Source organism: Trichomycterus rosablanca, chromosome 14, assembly GCF_030014385.1.
Source record: "Trichomycterus rosablanca isolate fTriRos1 chromosome 14, fTriRos1.hap1, whole genome shotgun sequence".
NCBI classification, from domain to species: Eukaryota; Metazoa; Chordata; class Actinopteri; order Siluriformes; family Trichomycteridae; genus Trichomycterus; species Trichomycterus rosablanca.
The window spans coordinates 3464354-3481277 of NC_086001.1; the positions used below are offsets into that span (position 1 = coordinate 3464354).

The window sequence follows — 16924 nt, forward strand, 5'->3', positions numbered from 1 at the left end:
ATGTAATAAATAAAATACATTTTACACTGGAAATCTGACTATTGTGGTGCAGATGTTATATTATGGGTGGGTGATGCACAGCTACATGGGTCCTGGTGACCTGGGTTTGATCTTCACCTCTGGTCGCTGTCAGTTAGTATCTTGGCATCTATTTTAACTGAGTTTTATGTGGAAACCTCACAGAAATGTGCAGAGGGTGGATTTGCTGCTCAGGTTACCCTGTACGTGTGAGTCAACGTGTCAGAGAGTGCATTGCACGACTGTCTTTTCGGGTGTCGCCGGACACACCGCGACTCTAACCAAGATAAACGTTATTTAATTAGTAAGCAAGAGACTCGGCTAGACAGAAATCGACAGTATGAAGACACTAATTTACCAGCTTCGGAGCTTAATGCATTAGCTGCAATGACTAAGGCTGCGTCCCATACTACATACTTCAGTACTAACTAGTATGTGACAGCAGTAACGCCAGCAGTGACTCGGCTACTGCTTTTCCATACTACTTAGTACGCTAGTATGCGGGTGATGACAAGAGCCTGCTACCGAGCTGTGCTGTTCGTTTTCCCACCTGTATTGTGCCAAACGTTGAGAATGTCATCCTATCAAGCTGCTGATTGGTCAATTTAGTCGGCTACACATGAGACTACCGGAGTAACCAATCCCAGAGCGGGACAACGGGAAAAATTAGCCAATGGTGAACAGGAAGGCGTGACTTGTCGGAAAACGGATTGGGAAAAAAAGCCGCTTAGTCAGTCAAAATGAGTCATTAGCTAACCGGTTAGCATGCACTCATAACGCGGCTTGTATTTTTAATTAAAATGGGTTAGGTTCATATGTGTTTTATAAGTCCTTCACACAGTTTTCTTCTTGTGTCCAATATTTATATGTAAACTCATTTCAATAAAAAGAACAGAATTTAAAGTCCAGTACCTGTCAGTGTGCGTGAGGCTCCGATAGCAACACAACTTCCTCCACTGATCTCCAGCTGCTGACTGAAGCAGCTTCGCCACCTATAGGACTGGAACAGGCAGTCAGAACACGATCCAGATTTATTAAGAGGACTTACTGATTTCTCTTTTTATCGGGTTATTTCAATTTCATTTTTGCTTACCACTTTATTATGATTAGGGCTCCGGTGGGTCCAAAGCTGCCCTGCAACACTAGGCGCAATGCCACTGCAGAGCAACATAAACTTTCACACATTAAGTCACTCACAACTGGGGGAATTTAGAGCACCAAATCCACTTTCTGGATCTTCTTGTACCAAACTCTTTCTTTAATTTCGGGATCAATAAAGTATCTATGTATCTATGTATCTATGTATCTATGTATCTATGTATCTATCTATCTATCTATCTATCTATCTATCTATCTATCTGTCTGTCTGTCTGTCTGTCTGTCTGTCTGTCTGTCGTAGCTGTGCGGCAATACAACCCCCTCATGTATCTATTTCATATTCATAAGTACAAAGTTATAGGATGGTATGTACGCAAACTAAAAGTGTTTTTTTATCATAAAGACCAAAAAAAACTTGCATAACCACACTACTGCTGAGATCCAGGGTTCAAATAGCACCTCAGCGATGCTATTGACCTGTCAGGTGTCTACATACAGACATGACTGGCTATGTCAAAGGGGAGGGGGAATGGTCAAAGTATATGTTATGGCTTTGCCCCCAGTGATTGTGGGGAAACCGGACCCTTTGCGATGTGACCAAGATAATGCTGTGGTAAAAACATAAAGATGAAATGAAATGAAAGACAAAAAGTTGACAGAAGTGTGTGTGTGTGTGGGTTTGTTTATCAAACCAGTCCAACATTTACCCATGATGTTGAACAAACACAGACAGAGATAGAAAGAGATTTCACAAATAACCCATAATGCACTTTGAACTCTAACTGTTTCATTGTTCTTTATCTATTTTACATTTTCTCTTCATCATGATTATTCTGGTTAAAGACAACATTTTATGATCTTTTATCTGTGATCTGTACAGAACTGCCCAATCTTATGGTCAAACATCCACTAATGAGGATCGTGGCTAAAAGTATTTTTACCTCTGTGTGATCTTTTCAGCTATAACAACAGCCAATCTTCTGAGAAGGTTTCTCACAATATTTTGAAGTATGCATGTAAGAATATGTGCCCATTCAGTTCAAAAGAGCACTTGTATGACTGGGCACCAATGTTGGTGTTGCTGTTTAGTGGGGCTGAGGTCAGGGCTTTGTGCACGACACTGGAGATACATAGAGCTCACTTTCATGCTGAAACAAAAAGGACCTTCCCTAAACTGTTGGGCGGAGAATAACAGTTGCAGAATGTATAGAAATCCCCCCAAAATGAGGGCTTCTCCACCCTCACACAGTGCACTACATGCCTTACAATGAGCCAGGTGATGTACAGCACATCCTCTGTTTATATTGGCTTAGACCAGAGGCAGACGTTACCTCCCCTGACCATTCATCCAAAAACAACCACACACACACACACACACACTCCCCTGAGTATAGGTCAGGTTCCAAAGTCCTGTCTTTGTAGAGACAGGTCAGTTTTAGTCAGTTTTAGCTTTTCAGTGTTGGAGATGTGGTGCAGTAGATTAGCATTGAGGCGGATTGCTCTGACAGGTGCCCAGCGTGCCATGGCCACCCTTCCGCGTGTGTACATCACCCGAAAAGTGCCAGCTACCGGCCTTGAGATCCTGCACAAGTCTGGACAGTAAGCTTGGCTTCATTTCAAATATCTTGATGTTCTCACTAACCGGGCAGTATTTAGGGGGTGGTCAAAATTACAGAAACAGCAGATAAAAAATATAAAGATTATAATTCAAAACTCATCTGCACAGGCAAATTTCTGATATCAGGTACATCAGTCCAAAAACTGGACAATATTTATAAATCTTTTAAAGTCTTAAAAGTTTTGGAACTGTTTTACAAACCAAATTAGAGATCTGACAAAACTAGACGGTCATTTTATGGCCAAGAGTATTTGGACCCTTGACCATGAGTTGGTATTACAACAGAGTGACCTCTTTGTAATCTTTTAAGCTATAACAACAGCTTCTCACAAGTATGCCTGTGAGAATTTGTGCATATTCACTTAAAAAGGATTTGTATTTGTATGGGTGGGCACTGATGTTAATGTTAGTCAAGTAAACCTTGGTGGATGTTTCAGTTCATTCCAAAGCTGTTCGGTGGGGCTGAGGTCAGGGCTCAGTTTTATTAAACCGAACTTTTCTGCATGTGTTTATAGAGATTGCTTAGTGCACAGAGGTCCATGCTGGAACAGGAAAGGACCTTCCCTAAACTGTTGCTGCAAAGTTGGAAGCATATACTTTCCTTATGTAATCAATAATTGCTCATTAGAAGGGGTGTCCCAATACTGTTGTCCATATAGTGTACTTAGCAAACATCTGGCAACCTTTGAGGTGTAAACTGCATCCTCCTGTTATGTGTTTCTCTGTAACTTGTTTATTCTTCTGCCCTTTAGGGTGCAGATGGAAATGTGGGACTCGGACGACCCCGTCCCCCGACAGGAGCTGCTGAAAAAGGTGAAAGGCTGTGACGGACTGATGTGTGTTCTCACTGAGAAGATTGATGCTGAGTTGTTGGATGCTGCAGGTCCAAACCTGAAGGTTCTGAGTACCATGTCGGTCGGGTTTGATCACCTCTCACTGGACGAGCTAAAGAAAAGGTCAGTATTACTGATTCATTCCTACTTTCCTTTAGTCAGTCTGGCTTTTCAGGAAATTTATACTTTATGGCCAGATTTATTGATTATTTATTTATTAGATTTAAGTAGGATGACCATACGTCCTCTTTTTCCCGGACATGTCCCAAAATGTCTGGGATTCGGCTTTTGTAGTCCTTGTGCGCTATTCTTTGTGTGTTCTGCACTATTAAAATTCACAGATGTCTTGTTTAAAAGTAGATGTTTATTTATTAAAGTTCAATAACAGTTGCATTATTGATGCATTTGTCAAATATCTAAACCCCCAAACACATAATCAAATGTTACTGCAAATGAATGTCCATGGTTTTGGAGTTGGGTGTCCAACAAGCTTATGGTCAGATGTCCACAGGTATTACAAAATAAGATTACACCATCTGTATTTATGAAGAAGGTTTAGATTAAGGTTCAGATTAAGGCTTAGATCAGGCTTGTCTTCCATCAATGTGCTGAACAAAGCATACATCGGGTGTTTGCATGTTTTCTGGACTGTTCCATTCATATGGTTTAATAACGCTGTGGCTTTTGACTGTTTAGGGGGATCCGGGTAGGATACACTCCAGACGTGCTGACCGATGCTGTGGCTGAGCTGACCGTCGCCCTTCTCCTGACTACATCACGCAGACTGATCGAGGCCACTCACGAGGCTAAAACGTACTCATACACATGCACACCCAGTATCTTTTAGCAATCATCTGATTCATTATTACTCTGTTTAAACAGTATTTACCTGACAGTCCCTTGCAGTCTTAAACTGTGTGTGTGTTTAGGGGTGGATGGGGAACATGGAGAACCCTGTGGTTATGTGGTTATGAGCTGGCCAACAGCACAGTTGGCATCCTGGGACTTGGACGGATTGGTCAGTGACCTGAACTATACTACTTACAATTTCTAATGTTTTGCTAAGCATGCTCGCTCCATAAAGTTCCAATCTCACGAAAATCAAGTCTTAGATTGAAGTGAAGTATGGTGGCGATAGCATCATGTTATATAAATGCTGTTAAGCAGCAGGGACTAGTAATCTGATCAGGATAAATTCAGAATTGTATGGTGTACAGTACAGACAGACTTGACTCACTGGATTGTGTTTGAATTGTGTGTGGGTGTTGCAGGAGTGGCCATTGCTGAGCGCCTGAAACCCTTTAAAGTAAAGAGGTTCATCTACGCAGACGTCGCACCGAGACCGGAGCTTGCAGAAACCATCCAGGCAGAATATGGTAAGTAAACAGAGCCCTCATCTTATCACCTACTATTATTTTACTTTACTTCTCTAAGGCCAAAAGTATGTGGACACCTGACCATGAGCTTGTTGGAGATATCGTTCCAAAACCATGGGTTTAGTCGGAACCCCCTTTGTGGCTAATACAGCCTTCACTTCTGTGAAAGACTTTGGAGTTTGTCTGTGGGAATTTATGCCTGCACAAATGGCTCACGCTCAACATTCCAATTCATCCCAGAAACAATCAAAGGAGTTGAGGTCAAGGCTCCAAACAGGGAACTTCTCCACACCAAAGTCCTTAAAACTCTTTCTGGACCTTGCCTTGTGCACAATCCCCTAGTCATGCTGGAACGGAAAAAGAGCCTTCCCTAAACTATTGCTGCAAAGTTGGAAGCATACAATTAAAGCAATCTGTTGTGGCTGAAACACATGCATTTAGAAAAGGTGTCCGAATAATTGTGTCCATATAGTGCAGGGAAAGCATAAAGAGCCCAAGAGTAAACTGCTTATGAGACAGACTGAGACAAAACTATGATATGTATGTATGTATGTGTGTGTGTGTGTGTGTGTGTGTGTGTGTGTGTGTGTAGTGTCCATGGATGAGTTGGCCAGGCAGTCTGATTTTCTGGCGGTGTGCTGTGCTCTGACTCCGGAGACTCAGGGCGTCTGCAACAAGAAGCTCTTCTCGAAGATGAAGAGCACGTCCATTTTTATTAACACCAGCAGGTACAGAAAACAAACCAGTTCACCACATTACTGATACAACGACACTGATGGGCAGAAAATGGGCTTTAAATGGTCCTAACAACAAATCACTGGTCTGAAAGATTAGCAAGAAATAAGAAACGACACTCCTGAGACATGTGCCACTTTTAGCTTATCACAAAAAGGTCAAGTCTTAAACTAGGGTGGCACTGTCCTGGGTTTGATTTCCAGGTGGATCGGTCCGAGTCCTTTATTTTTTCTATTTATTTATGCATTTAGTCCGGTCATCCATCCCTAGCAGACACAAATTAGTGTCTGCTACAGGCACTGCCAATTATGCCTGCTGGATGGAGCCAAGTATCGAACCGAGGAGTTCAGAATCTCAGTGCTGGTGTGCTAGCGGAATATCCCGCTGCGCCACCCGTGTGCCCAGATTTAAAATTTTTGTCTAAATCTCAATCTAGGGTGGCTCGGTGGTAGCTCCGTCACCTCACAGCAATAAGATCCTGGGTTTGATTCCCAGGTGAAGCGGTCTGGGTCCTTTCTGTGTAGGGTTTGCATGTTCTCCCCCTGTCTTTGTGGGTTTCCTCCCACAGTCCAAAGACCTACAGCCAGGTTAACTGGAGATACAAGTGTGTTTCCCCTGTGATGGATACATCTTTTTGCTTTCTTGTTCAAACATTAGTGCAATTTTTGGATTTGGCCCACTTTTGTCTAGGAGCGTACAATACAAAGTCAAGCATCCCTCAACGTTTTTATGTTACGGATTATAACCTGTGAGCAATTTCTGTAGCAATTTCTTCATAAAAAACCCCATTTTAAAGCAAAATAAACACAAGTAAGATTATTTTTGCTCATACCGTGTGTTGATTCTTGAACAGAGGGGGCGTGGTGAACCAGGAGGATCTGTATGAAGCTTTATCCACTGGTCAGATCGCTGGAGCTGGACTGGACGTCACCACACCCGAACCCTTACCCACTAACCACCCGCTGTTCACTCTTAAAAACTGCGGTGAGCTCCAATCTGTGTTACTGTGTGTAGATATACATGCTCATATAATCCAATGTGTCCAATTGTGCACAAGGTCTTCTACTAAACAGTGTTTAAGTGTAGACTGTAACACTAGCTGTATGCGTGTGTGTGTGTGTGTTTAGTGATCCTGCCGCACATCGCTAGTGCCTCCTACACAACACGCAACGCCATGTCCGCCCTCGCCGCCACCAACCTGCTTGCTGGACTTCGAGGGGAACCGATGCCCAAAGAGCTTCAACTCTAGAAAGTGAAGTGACCACTAATTCATCAGATCTGGAAATCGATTCCTCAGGAAACTGCTGACCAATTTATTAAAAATATCACAAGGTCTGTTCAAATAAAGAAACACTGACCAATACGTCAACGATCAAAGATCTATGAAGAACAAACTCACCAAAGTCCTGGTGAGAGAGTCATGTGATGTTTTTAAACCTGATCTTAAAACATGATCATGTATGCATGTACAGTGTATCACAAAAGTGAGTACACCCCTCACATTTCTGCAAATATTTCATTATATCTTTTCATGGGACAACACTATAGACATGAAACTTGGATATAACTTAGAGTAGTCAGTGTACAGCTTGTATAGCAGTGTAGATTTACTGTCTTCTGAAAATAACTCAACACACAGCCATTAATGTCTAAATAGCTGGCAACATAAGTGAGTACACCCCACAGTGAACATGTCCAAATTGTGCCCAAATGTGTCGTTGTCCCTCCCTGGTGTCATGTGTCAAGGTCCCAGGTGTAAATGGGGAGCAGGGCTGTTAAATTTGGTGTTTTGGGTACAATTCTCTCATACTGGCCACTGGATATTCAACATGGCACCTCATGGCAAAGAACTCTCTGAGGATGTGAGAAATAGAATTGTTGCTCTCCACAAAGATGGCCTGGGCTATAAGAAGATTGCTAACACCCTGAAACTGAGCTACAGCATGGTGGCCAAGGTCATACAGCGGTTTTCCAGGACAGGTTCCACTCGGAACAGGCTTCGCCAGGGTCGACCAAAGAAGTTGAGTCCACGTGTTCGGCGTCATATCCAGAGGTTGGCTTTAAAAAATAGACACATGAGTGCTGCCAGCATTGCTGCAGAGGTTGAAGACGTGGGAGGTCAGTCTGTCAGTGCTCAGACCATACGCCGCACACTGCATCAACTCGGTCTGCATGGTCGTCATCCCAGAAGGAAGCTGACGCACAAGAAAGCCCGCAAACAGTTTGCTGAAGACAAGCAGTCCAAGAACATGGATTACTGGAATGCCCTGTGGTCTGACGAGACCAAGATAAACTTGTTTGGCTCAGATGGTGTCCAGCATGTGTGGCGGCGCCCTGGTGAGAAGTACCAGGACAACTGTATCTTGCCTACAGTCAAGCATGGTGGTGGTAGCATCATGGTCTTGGGCTGCATGAGTGTTGCTGGCACTGGGGAGCTGCGGTTCATTGAGGGAAACATGAATTCCAACATGTACTGTGACATTCTGAAACAGAGCATGATCCCCTCCCTTCGAAAACTGGGCCTCATGGCAGTTTTCCAACAGGATAACGACCCCAAACACAACCTCCAAGATGACAACTGCCTTGCTGAGGAAGCTGAAGGTAAAGGTGATGGACTAAACCCAATTGAGCACCTGTGGCGCATCCTCAAGTGGAAGGTGGAGAAGTTCAAGGTGTCTAACATCCACCAGCTCCGTGATGTCATCATGGAGGAGTGGAAGAGGATTCCAGTAGCAACCTGTGCAGCTCTGGTGAATTCCATGCCCAGGAGGGTTAAGGCAGTGCTGGATAATAATGGTGGTCACACAAAATATTGACACTTTGGGCACAATTTGGACATGTTCACTGTGGGGTGTACTCACTTATGTTGCCAGCCATTTAGACATTAATAGCTGTGTGTTGAGTTATTTTCAGAAGACAGTAACTCTACACTGCTATACAAGTTGTACACTGACTACTCTAAGTTATATCCAAGTTTTATTTCTATAGTGTTGTCCCATGAAAAGATATAATAAAATATTTGCAGAAATGTGAGGGGTGTACTCACTTTTGTGATACACTGTATGTATTCAATTTCTTCAAGATAATGATGCACAGTAACAACTTGAAATTTAAGTAATCAATAAATAATGTGGATTATTTACCGTCTTATTCATGCAGTATGTCTAAAAAGTAGGTGACCCCTTGGTCCAGAGGTCAATACCTGGTCAAACCGCCTTTGGCAGATCCGGAAAACCTTTTAATGTTCCCAAGATTCCCTTCAGCTCACTTAAAACGAAGGATATGAAGGATAGGAGCTCCATGAAGCCCAGATTTCTGAATTGTTTGTTGTATAAATGGCCTGTTGGTTGCTTCTCTGACAGATGCCCCTTTGTTTTTGTGGACGGCCTCCTCTAAGCAGAATGTGTTTTATTAATGGATTTAAGTTTATTAAGTTCCAATCTATGCATCTTAAAAAATAGTGAAAGTCAGAATAAGAAATTGTGAACATTTATTTGCAGATAAGCTAAAATAATATTTAGATATTATCATCAATAGCTAGCAGTCGCAAACATACACTCATGGACAAAAGTATTGTGACACCCTTTTAATTATTAAATTAATGTGTTTCAGCCACAACAATTGCTAAATTATATGCTTCCAGGTTTGCACCAACAGTTTAGGGAAGGCCCTTTCCTGTTCCAGCGTGAGCAAGCTCAATTTAAAAACTTCAGTGTCCTGCACAGAGCCTTGCTCAACAGCTCTGGGATGAACCAGAACACCTACTGAGGTCTTCTTAGCCAACAACAGTTGATTGAAAGGGCACAGATTCCCACATGCATACTACAATGTCTTTTAGGAAGCCTCCTCAGAGAATTGGCAGTTGTTCTAGCTGAAAAGATCACATAAAGGTCACTCTATTTTAATACTGTCCGACAGGCACTGTCATGGTCTAGTGTACTAATACTTTTGGCCATGTAGTGTATGATCACAGTATGGATTCCAGAGTCTTCATGAATGTACACAAAGCACAAAATGAGTGACATAGTACCTACAACAGTAACAAAGAATAGATTAACAAAAACCTACAGTGGCATGAATCAGTACTCAAACCGTTTACTTTTTTGTATGTATTTCATTCTACGATTGAACATTTAAAATCAAATTTTTATCTCTCCACTTGGTCTATAAAACTGTGCAATATAGCAAATCAAAGATCAAAGAGCTACTGTAAACAAAAACAGAACATAGTGACATTTAAACGTACCGAATATTCCTTGTAACCGCTGCAAACACCTTCAAGTTCATTCAACACAATTATATCAAACATACATTTCAAACCGCTTCTCTTCACCTGACAGTGTTGGGTTCCTACACAAGAGCTGTATCGCATACGGAGAGTCACGCTAAGCTCTACTCGTGCAGGTCCATGTCGGAGCGAGCCACGAGCGCCCCCCAGTGTACCAATTTACAACCAGTCACAGATTCAAACCAGCATGTGATGTCTGATTTCAGTGTAGTGAAACAATAAAGTCACGGTCTGATGCGGTTTGGAACACACGTACTATCACTTCTACACTGTGTCACGACGGACTGACGCTACGGTCATTGTAAGAACCTTCTCTCGTACTGGGAGACGAGCACAAACCCTCCTCCGACTCTACTTTGCTACAGCGGTTCGTCTAAGGGCAGTTCTAACGTTCGGTCAACCAGTAGCAGTACCAAAAATATGTGGACACCTGACAACGAACTTGTTGGATATCCTTTTCCAAAACCAAAAAACATTAATAAAGTGCTGGCCTCCTTGCTTCTATGCTTCTGTAACAGTCTCTACTCTTATGAGATGGTTTTTCAAAAGATTTGAAAGTGTGTCTGTGGGAATTTTAACTCATTCATTCAACAGATTAGTTGTTGTTCATTCAATTAGGGCAGTTGTAGCCTAGTGGTCAAGGTACTGGAGTAGTAATCGAAAGGTCACAGGTTCAAGCCAGGTTGCCGCTGTTGGGCCCTTAAGCAAGGCCTTTAACCTTCAATTGCTTAGACTGTATATTGTCACAGTACTATTAGTCGCTTTGGATAAAAGCGTCTGCTAAATGCCAAAAATGTAAATGTGGAGGGCAGTGGGGTTTAGGTCAGGGCTCTGTGCAGGCCACTGGCGTTCCTCCAGTTCGTTCAGCCCTTGTAGGGTCAAATGTGGAACCTAGAGTTAAAATGCATAAACTTTAATCTGGCTTTTGTCAAGTGTGTGATGAGTCTGACTAAACACACAACCTGTCCAATCTTTTTTTTAATCATCTCTTTATTGTTTTTATTCTAACCAGTCGAGTCCAGGTTCCCAACAAGTGGAACTCGGACACGCAGACCCCATCAACAGGTGTGTGGCTGCCGACCGCTTCTCTTCACCTGCCAGGGGACGGGGTCTTACAGAGAGCCACGCACTGCCATGCGTGCTCAGCCGCCCCTAAAGCAGGCCCATACACTTTTTATAAACATTTGGTCTATAAAACTGTGCAATATAGGAAATCAAATTTAAAAGATCTACTGTAAACCAAAACAAAACATAGTCAACATACTGATATCCTTTGCAACCCATGCAAACACCTTCAAGTGGATCAACAAGTTCATTAAATTCTCTTCAACGGACAGTGTTCCTACATAAGAGCTGTATCGCTAAGCTCCGCTCGTGTAGGTGCCACACAGCCAATCGTGTGTCTGTGTAGGCATCCATCCGGTTGATAGCAAAGCTGGAATTTGAATTTAAGAGCTTTGAAATGTGTTTGTGGGAACGTTTTTGAACTGCCCTTAGACTTCATTTGAGTTCTGCGTGAACGAATGGGAATCGCTCGTATGCTACATGTGCACTAGACACGGATTAGGTAGAGGACCGAGTCCGAATGAGAAAGGTGCTTTTACTTTTTCCAGCGACCGTAGACACCCAGTTCTGCCACGGTCGTGCTCTCCTATGTTTGCTTTTAGTCGTTCTTTTGTTTATAGCAGTGCATTCGACACGGCCGTGTTCTGCCACCGCATGCAGGTGGTTTTCGAGTGCTTGTACAGGTGACTGGACTGGCTGAAGCGTTTGCCGCACTTCAGGCAGGCGTAGGGCTTCTCGCCCGTATGAACGCGGATGTGTTTCTTGCAGTCGGTCAGCGTGAGGAAAGTCTTGCAGCAGATCTTGCAGGCGTACTTGCGCGCGCCCTCCACCACCAGCACGTTGTGCTCGGAGAGCGCCTTCTTGCACTTGGACAGCACGTCTGCCGAGGCGCGGGTCAGCTGGGGCCGAGGGTTCAAGCCCGAGTGGCCTCCTCCTTGGCCTAGATTGTCCAGACTAGTGCCATTTAAATGCAGCGACGAAGTGGGAGCGGCGTCTTGCATGGACGTGCTTCCTGGTGCGATCTTCGGCGCGATGCGTCGATAAGAAGGAAAGCCGATGCCGTTGGCGCCCGCTCTTGCAAAGTGGACGCCCAAGCTGTTTCTCTGATACTCCATGGATAGATGCTCCGTGGAGGACGACGCCAACCCGTCGTGCAAAGGCCGCATGAGGAAGGCGTCGGCCCTCAGGCTGGGAAACTCCTGCATCTCCGCCGAGAGGAGGCTCTGCGAGGGAGGGAGGAGCAGAGAGGCAGAGTCGGAGCCGAACAGGAAGCGAGGCGGCTCGCGGTCCAGTGCGCACTCTGCTGTGGTCGAAGGGTCGAAGCCGGTCGTGTTGAGGTAACCGCTCACTCCTCTTTCTCTCGCTCTGCCTCCTCCGCTCTCTTCTGCTCTCTCCACGTCTCCAGCAGACTCCTTGATTGCTGACAGGAGCAGGTCAGAACTGGGATGAGGCTCACTGAAGCTGTGCTCGCTGCCCTCAGGACTCAGTTCCAGCTTCTCTCCCACAGGCTCCACCTGAACAGGTACAACAGCCACAGCTTAGTATTAAAATCTACAGCGAACACCTAAATTCATACAAATCATTACTGCAGTCGCAGTCATAAAAAACAGGAGATTTTATTCACTCATTTGTATTTTTCGGGGGGCGCTTGGGTGGAGCAGAAGTAAAGTGCGCTATCACACTACTGCTGAGATCTGGGGATCCAGGGTTTGAATCCGAGAGGCTATCAGCCAGTCGGGCGTCTGCGTGGACATGATTGACTAACAAGGGGGTGGAATGGCCGCAACAGCCAAGCCATTGAGAGGCACACTTGTCAATGCGCTCTCAGTGTCGGTCCTAAGCCCAGATAGAAATATGAGGGTTACGTTATGACCAGATCCGCTGTGGCGACTCCTAAATACAAAAGCAGCTGAATTAAAATATATATATTTATTTTCGGATTTTTGCATTTAGATATGCCATAACTATTTATTTACGTGAATTTTAATGCCATGTTTAACATGTTTGTTCATTTTATGGCAAGATAGGTGTTATGTTTCTGTCTGCTTATTTTATATTGTCTTCATTTGGGCTATTTTATATTTTCATTTTTATTTATATGGCTGCAAGGTAGATTAAGACTTGTTCTTGTGTTGTCTTGTGTAAGAATTTCTTTTATAGTTCCAGGCATGTGTACTTGTTGTCTCTCCTTGGTGTATTTGGGGCGTTCTACAAATATGTCTGGATATGACATAAAGTGGATATTCTCCTGTGCAATCTGGCAACCCGTGCATGACCCTCTTGCTGGCCGAGGAGGGCTGCAGACTAGCACAAGCTTCCTCCTGGGCACCGTTAGACCAGCTGGCGGATACTTAGTGTCTGAGCATGTCTGAAAATTGACCCTTTTTGACAAGCTCATGGTTGGGTGTCCACATACTTTTGGCTATATAGTGTAGTTCCTTTCATTTTCATCTCAAGGCAATCACACTTACCTGGTCGCTGCCTTCAGCCTGCGAGGTGACATCGCTGGTCTCGTCGGCTGGCTCGGGGGAGCTGAGCGGCTCGCTCTTCACCACTACCGGTATGTGCCGCGCCTCCCCGTCCACACCTCCGTCTTGCGCGTCATTGCCACCTGAATACTCCAGTTTGTGTGGCAACAGAAAAGAATCCATCTTGCTCGCTCTCCCGCCGTCCGATTGGCTGGGCAGCTGCACGTCTTCCTGCATGGCGGCCTTCTTGTACTCGTCCGCCTCGTCCCCCGTGATCACCATCACGTCCGGTTTGGAATCCTCATCCATCATTTTACTGTGAGAGTCGGGAGACAGAAGCGCCTCCCCTGGAGTCCCCGCTTCGCCGTCCACTACAATCCCGTGGGTTTGCGAAAGAAGGAGTGACCTCTGCCGTGACTCGGAGCGGATCGAAGAACTCCCTTGTTTGCGCTTGTGCAAACGTCGGGGTGGGTAGTAAACGTCCCGTGGCTCCACTAGTCCGCTCCCGGAAACTGACCCCACACCTTGGCTGGTACCTCCCGCGTCCTCCTCCGTTTCCTCGTTGAGGGCGGAGCTAACGATGCTCAGGCCGAGCTGCTGCAGGAGGAAGGAGCGCTGGAGGCGGGAGTTAGCGCCGGAGCTTAGTTGCTCCACATGTTGGCTAGGCGATTTGGGCAACGTCCGAGCGGTCAGATATTGCTTACAAGCCTTCACCACTGTGTTCAAATGCAAATGCGATGCGGCCAGGAGCACGTCCATGACGTTGCTCTCGCCCAGCGTCAGCGTGGACGTGTACATCATGTCCACGAGTACGGAAAACGCCTCGGCCGTCACCACCTCAGAATCCAAGCGGATGACGCTGACGCTCCCGTCGCCCTCCGAGACGCTGAACAGGGCGCGGAAGTGCGTGCTGCACGCGGCCAGCACGGCGCGGTGAGCTTTGAAATGCCGACCGCTCACCACGATGACGCAGTCACACAGCTGGCCGTGGATACGCTGATGGTTCAGCTGCTGGAAGATCTGCTCAAAGTGACCAGGAAAGTCCATGATCTGAGGACAAGCAAGTCAAAAGTCAAAGTTTGTTGCCACTGTCTAACGGGAAATACTGGGCTCAAGAAAGGAATATTGTAGACTGTGTCTTCAGACACAGCCTGACCGGCTGATAGCGTACAGTGGGATGTTTAGTAGCCCACTACGGAGCCCCTAAGGTGATACCCCCCACCCCCACCCAAAAAAAAAAAAAAAAAAAGCGTGGCCACGCCTTATTAACTCGTGGGATATATGCTGTAGGGGAATTCATGTACATGGCCATAGATGATCACACCATATTCAGCTGTTTCAACCTTTTCAAGTCGTGGCCACGATCTCATTCCCACTCCTTACTAAGTCGTGGATACCACTCAATTATCTCGTTCCCACGAGTTAATAAGGCGTGGCCACGCATGATTTTTTTTTTTAGGGGATGTCACCTTAGGGGCTCCGTAGCCCACTATTGTTAGAGTATAGTATTTTATCACTGTGCCACCCAAGCAGTCTCTTTAAAAATTCAAGATTCAAGATTTACTTTATTGTCATTTTACTGTACACCAAAGTGTACAGAAAAAACTAAATTACGTGCATTTGTTCACGTTAAAAACACCACAGGTTTAAAAAAATAATATATATATATACAGTATATATATATATATATATATAAAATAGTAATGAAGAAAAATATGTAGGATTAAAAAGGTACATCAAAAGTTAAATAATAATAATAATACTGACATTATGAGAAACATTCACAGTGGTTATACATAATAATAATTATTGCACATTTTGTTATTGCACATTTTGTTACTGCTTGTTAAGATATAAGGATATTGCACATGTTATACCCATAGATGAAATATTTATCAGATTTGGGTTAATTTGTTCTGTTCAGAAGTCTGATGGCAGTCCTTCTGAAACGGTCCGTGTTGCAGCGTAGACTACTGTACCTTTTACCCGAGGGCTAAAGGGTAAACAGTCTGTGACCGGGGTGAGTGGAGTCACTAATGATGCTCCTGGCTTTTGACAAGAGGTGCTTTTGAGCCAGATCCTCAATAGGTGGGAGTCTGACCCCTATGGTCTTTTCTGCTGCCCTAACCACTCTCCTCAGGGCCTTTTTTTCTGAGATGTTACAACTCTCACACCAGAGAGAGATGCTGCTGGTTAAAGCACTATATTGTGCCTCTGTAGAAAGTGGTGAGGATGGGTGGACTGAGATGGGCCCTCCTCAATCGGCGTAAGAAATGCAATCGCTGGTGAGCCTTTTTGACCAGAGAGGAGGTGTGCAAGGACCAGGTCAGGTTGTCCGTAACATGAACCCCTAAGAACTTCGTGTTCTGGACAATTCCAACTGGTGTGCCATTGATGTAGGTCGGGGTGTGATTGACTTCAGGAGAAAACGGCCCAATCACCATCTCTTTGGTTTTATCAACATTCAGGACCAGGTTGTTTTGCCAAAATGCTTTAAGTTTTGTGGGGGCTACTGACCACACAAAATGATGTGTGGCACTTCATCTCATGACCAGTGTGAAAACCTTCCAGGAGCAACAACAAAGCAATAAATCTCATTAAATCAATGAATGGAATCAGACTGCTAATGGCTCTCAATCATCTGTCCTTAATCACCCTTCATATGCGTATAGCACAGCAGCATTGGACTCTGGAGCACAAAAAAATCATCATGTTCAGTCATATTTGTAAGTCGCTTTGGATAAAAGCGTCTGTTCCAAAATAGAAGTGTGTCCAGCTCAATAAATTAAGTCCATGGCTTGGGAGTGAGATGTTCAGCTGTATGAAAGGTGGTAGAGACTGGGTGCCGCACATCAAGACGGGTCCTGGGTATCTAGGTTCGATTCTCACTTCTGTCCAATATCTGTCTGCCTGTGTTCTCCTGGCGTGTGGTAGCTCACATTCTAAAAACATATCAGTAGGTAGACTGATCGACTGTCTGCACTAAATGCACTCTAGATGTGAGGAATGAAAAGCAGTGAATGAATACATGATTTAATTCAGTTACCGCAAGGTGCTGTAACCTAGCAACCCAGTTTCGCCTAGGCAACGTTAGCCGGTTTAGCTTAGCTTAATTGACAAAAACTGTTATCAAGCCGGCAAGCTTAGCTATTCTGCATACATCCCGTTATTTATGACAGCTGTTAGCTAGCAGAAGCAGAACAGAACAGCTTACCTCTGCGTTCATCAACAATAAGCACCAGGTCGCTCCTCCCCGCTGCTAGCTAGCCGATTAGCCTGCCGACTGGTAAAGACGTCGGACATTCAGTCGTCACGCAGAAACAAAACATTCAATACATATTAATTATTAAAAGGCTAATTAATCACAACACCTGAATTCTGTCAACATGTCTGAGTGTGTGTACCACAGTTTAAGAACTGACAGA

At 44.6% G+C, this 16924-nt stretch overlaps 2 protein-coding genes across 2 annotated transcripts; one reads left to right on the forward strand and one right to left on the reverse strand.

The window, feature by feature from the left end:
* The first annotated feature begins 2559 nt into the window (after nucleotides 1–2559).
* On the forward strand, nucleotides 2560–7041 carry grhprb (glyoxylate reductase/hydroxypyruvate reductase b). The gene is made up of 8 exons (XM_063008671.1): nucleotides 2560–2715; nucleotides 3487–3690; nucleotides 4264–4380; nucleotides 4497–4585; nucleotides 4839–4943; nucleotides 5536–5671; nucleotides 6532–6662; nucleotides 6806–7041. The coding sequence occupies exons 1-8, from the start codon at nucleotides 2582–2584 to the stop codon at nucleotides 6925–6927; spliced, it is 1038 nt and encodes a 345-aa protein (XP_062864741.1). The 5' UTR covers nucleotides 2560–2581; the 3' UTR covers nucleotides 6928–7041.
* A 2110-nt stretch (nucleotides 7042–9151) lies between these two features.
* On the reverse strand, nucleotides 9152–16866 carry LOC134325977 (zinc finger and BTB domain-containing protein 5). Its single transcript, XM_063008173.1, has 3 exons — nucleotides 16714–16866; nucleotides 13503–14549; nucleotides 9152–12545 (listed from the first exon to the last, which is right to left on the reverse strand). Exons 1-3 carry the CDS (start codon nucleotides 16723–16725, stop codon nucleotides 11646–11648), a joined length of 1959 nt encoding a protein of 652 aa, XP_062864243.1. The 5' UTR covers nucleotides 16726–16866; the 3' UTR covers nucleotides 9152–11645.
* Nucleotides 16867–16924: the final 58 nt, after the last annotated feature.

What these genes read in the sequence shown, in the direction of transcription:
- grhprb (XM_063008671.1), top strand. Translation starts at nt 2,582, where the DNA reads ATGTGGTGCAGTAGATTAGCATTGAGGCGGATTGCTCTGACAGGTGCC. An exon ending in CTGGACGAGCTAAAGAAAAG is followed by an intron (nt 3,691 to 4,263) that starts GTCAGTATTACT and finishes TTGACTGTTTAG; the next exon opens with GGGGATCCGGGTAGGATACA. An exon ending in GCCACTCACGAGGCTAAAAC is followed by an intron (nt 4,381 to 4,496) that starts GTACTCATACAC and finishes GTGTGTGTTTAG; the next exon opens with GGGTGGATGGGGAACATGGA.
- LOC134325977 (XM_063008173.1), bottom strand. An exon ending in AGGCTGAAGGCAGCGACCAG is followed by an intron (nt 12,546 to 13,502) that starts GTAAGTGTGATT and finishes GTACCTGTTCAG; the next exon opens with GTGGAGCCTGTGGGAGAGAA.